The sequence below is a fragment of the Empidonax traillii genome, unplaced genomic scaffold (genome assembly GCF_003031625.1).
Source record: "Empidonax traillii isolate 1590-97213 ecotype Southwest subspecies unplaced genomic scaffold, ASM303162v1 scaffold2056:size76380, whole genome shotgun sequence".
NCBI lineage: Eukaryota > Metazoa > Chordata > Aves > Passeriformes > Tyrannidae > Empidonax > Empidonax traillii.
In genome coordinates this window covers 72,895-76,380 of record NW_020957249.1, presented here as the reverse complement: position 1 = coordinate 76,380, position 3,486 = coordinate 72,895, and the positions used below count along the sequence as shown (strand labels likewise).

General features: G+C 53.1%; 1 protein-coding gene across 1 annotated transcript in view; it reads left to right on the top strand.

Annotated features, from left to right (window-relative positions):
* The first annotated feature begins 196 nt into the window (after positions 1–196).
* The window catches only part of LOC114071491 (zinc finger CCCH domain-containing protein 3-like), a 21,334-nt gene continuing 18,044 nt past the window's right edge, over positions 197–3,486 (top strand). Inside the window, exon 1 of the mRNA XM_027909320.1 lies at positions 197–328. Within this exon, the coding sequence (XP_027765121.1) occupies positions 197–328 (132 nt within the window). The remainder of the gene's footprint in view (positions 329–3,486) is intronic.

Genomic DNA, 3,486 nt, shown 5'->3' with positions numbered 1-3,486 from the left:
GCTGAGGGGGGGTTGGAATGGTTCTGGAGCAGAGGGGAGGTTGGAATGGTTCCAGTCTGGAACTGAGGGGGGATTGGAATGGTTCTGGATCCAGAGGTGAGGAGGGGTTAGAATGGTTCTGGATCCAGAGCTGAGGGATGGTTGGAACGGTTCCGGCTCCGGAGTTGAGGGAACGCTGCCGGGTTTTCTCTCGCAGATGCCGGTGTGTTCCTACTACCTGAAAGGGATCTGCAGCAACAGCAACTGCCCCTACAGCCACGTCTACGTGTCCAGGAAGGCAGAGGTGTGCCAGGATTTCCTCAAGGGATATTGTCCCATGGGAGAGAAGGTAAGGAAAGGGTTAATTTATCCTGGTTTATCCTGGGGTCCGAAGGTGAGGTGACGTTCTGACAGCACCATGGGGCTGGAAAACACACCTGGAGGGGGACGGATGAACAGCAGTCCTGTGCTTTTCCGAAGGAATTGTGGAAAAGGGGGTTTACAGGCAGGGAAAACAAACAAACAAACAAAAAAAGGATTGAAATCCAAGGCTTCGTCTGGGGTAAATGTTGTGCTGATGTTTCCTGGGAAGAGCCTTCCCAGGGTGTCCATGTTTCCCATGTCCGGTTGTACCTGCCTGGAAAATCCTTCCTCTAAAGAGAGGGAAAGGAAAAGGCTTGTGGTTCTCTGGTTTCCATAGGAAATCCTTGGATGTTAAAAGCTTGTTTTCCACGCTGGCTCCGGGATGGGTTTAAAAGTTAAAAGTTAAAATTCCCTGGAATTTTAGGGCTCCTACATGCAAAAAAAAAAACCAAAAAACATGGAATGTCAGGGTTTTTCCAGCATCTTGTGGTTCCCCCATTCTGTGCCAGGGATGAGAGAAGGGGGTGACAGCGAGTTCAGGCCCTCACTGGGGTCCTCAGGAGGATGTGGAGCTGCTGGAGCGAGTCCAGAGGAGCCCACGGAGATGCTCCAAGGGCTGGAGCCCCTCAGCTCTGGAGCCAGGCTGGGAGAGCTGGGAATGTTCACCTGGAGAAGGGGAGGATCCAGGGAGACCTTGGAGCCCCTTCCAGGGCCTAAAGGGGCTCCAGGAGAGCTGGAGAGGGACTGGGGACAAGGGATGGAGGGACAGGACACAGGGAACGGCTTCCCACTGCCAGAGGGTTAGATGGGATACTGGGAAGGAATTCTTGACTGTGAGGGTGGGGAGGGACTGGAATGGAATTCCCAGAGAAACTGTGGCTGCCCCTGGATCCCTGGAAGTGTCCCAGGCCAGGTGGGAGCAAGCTGGGATAGCGGGAGCTGTCCCTGCCCATGGCAGGGGGTGGGACTGGATGACCATTAAAGGTCCCTTCCCACCCCAACCATTCCACAATTCCAAGATTTGCTGAGCAGTGTTGTCCCATCTCTGAGCCCAGGGGGAGCATGGCAGCCACCCTCTTCCTCAGTCTGCTTCCCTCCCAGGAAAACAGCACTTCTGGGATGCTTTTCCTATGGAAAAACCGTCTCCTCCATGTCCTGGATCTGGGACTTAGACTTGCTGCTCCTGGAGATCCCTTCCTGCCTTCCAGTGGGGAAGATGCTGGGATGAGCAGCTGGATTCTTGGATCCACGTGCTGGAGCTCCAAAGGGCTTTTCTCCCTCTTTCCTCCATCCCTGTGGATGGAGGAGCTGAAGGTGCCCCGTTCCCATCCCCGCGGTGTCATCCCCTGTGCCAGAATCCAGACACGACCTTGGGTGGAATAATTGGATGATTTAGGTCCGGGAAAAGACCTCGAAGCTCATCGAGCCCAATCCTTAACCCGGCGCTGCCAAAATTCCCACCTTTTTCCCGAAAGGAAAAAGCGCCGTGGAGCGAAAAGGGGGGAAAAAAAACTCCAAAAGGGAGAGTTTTAGGGCAAGCAGCTGATCAGCAGCAGTGAAAGGAGGCTCTAATAAATTAGTCTGGGCTTAATTCCTTCTCGTGGAAAGAAGGGGACGGAGCGTGGGATAAAACGATTCCCCGGGATCCGGAAAACGCGGGAATCCCGCCCTCCTCCCCTCCAGCAAAAGGAGGGGGGGAAAAGGGGGTGGGGGGGGGGTGTGGGGCCTGCCAATTATTTCTAAAACTATTGCAATTTAAATGAAAATATCAAGGAGATAGTTGGAATATTTCTTCTATTAGGAAAAGTGCTTACGGCGTCACTTCGGGAACCGCTCTCCTCGGGATGATGGATAGCAGCCCGGAATTACAGACGGGGCAGAAACTGCTGAGAGGGCCAGATTTCCACTGGGGAGGAGTTAAAACCACCAGCCTGGGCTGCCGAGGGTTAATTTTATTCTCTAAATAATGTGGGGGGGGGGAAAGGAGGGGAAAGTGCTGAGTCGGCGCCTTTTCGCTGCTGCGAGCGGAAAAGTCCTCAAATGGACCCCGGAGAGTTGATGATATTCCCGGGAATCGAGGGGGGGAAAACGTTAACCTCGCTCGTTAAAGACCCACGCTCCCCTTTTTTTTTGCTGGTGAATAATTTAGGCCGGGAGTAAATCTTCCCCCTCGTTCTGCCTTTCCTCCCCCTTTCCCTGGGAACAGGGAAAAGCTGGGAAGTCCTGGGTGGAGCAGCTCCCAAGAAGGAAAGGGGTAATTTGGGATTTAGTGGCGATATTGGGGACTCTTCTCCCTCTGGTGTTCTCCTCCCTGTGTGCTCCCCCCCCTCAAAGAGCAGGTTTTTTTATCAGGTTTCCATCAAAAATGCCCATTACGATCCATAATTTATGAAGTTACTTCCTTGGATGTCTCGTGGGATTCCAGGACAAGTGAGTGGATCAGGCCTTGGACCCACCCCGTGGGCTGGGAGTCCAACTGCAGGCACCAACCTGCTCTGGCTTCCTCGGGAATTAATGCAGGATTTAGGGAGAAAGCTTCAACTTGGCATTCCCAAATCCCCTGAGGGGGTCAAGTCCCTCCATCCTTTGGGAAAGGCGGCAGTTCCTGGAGGGAAGCAGGTTCCTTCATTAAGGGAATGTCATCCCCAGTGTTAATTGGGTTGGACTCGATGACCTTGTGTGTGGGGGGGGGTCTTTTCCCACCTAAAGAGGGAAGAGACATTAGGAATAAATTACTGTGAGGATGTTGGGAATATCCTCATTACATCCAAATTACTGTGAGGATATTAGGAAGAGATATTAGGAATAAATTCTTTCTGTGAGGATGGTGAGGGGCTGGAATGGAATTCCCAGGGAAGCCGGGGCTGCCCCATCCCTGGAAGCTTCCAAGGCCACGATGGAGCAACCTGGGGTAGTGGGAGGTGTCCCTGCCCATGGCAGGGGGTTGGAATTCCGTGATCTTTCATCTCCCTTCCCGCCCAAACCATTCCAGTTCTTACTGGGATATCCGAGAACCAGAACTTGGCAAGCTCTTGGTGCTGGATCTCTCCACCAAGACAAGCAAGCCAGGCCATTCCCCTCCAACTGCTGCATCCGGAAAATTGTTTGGAATTGAATAACCCCCCTCTCCGTGTCCCTTAAGCC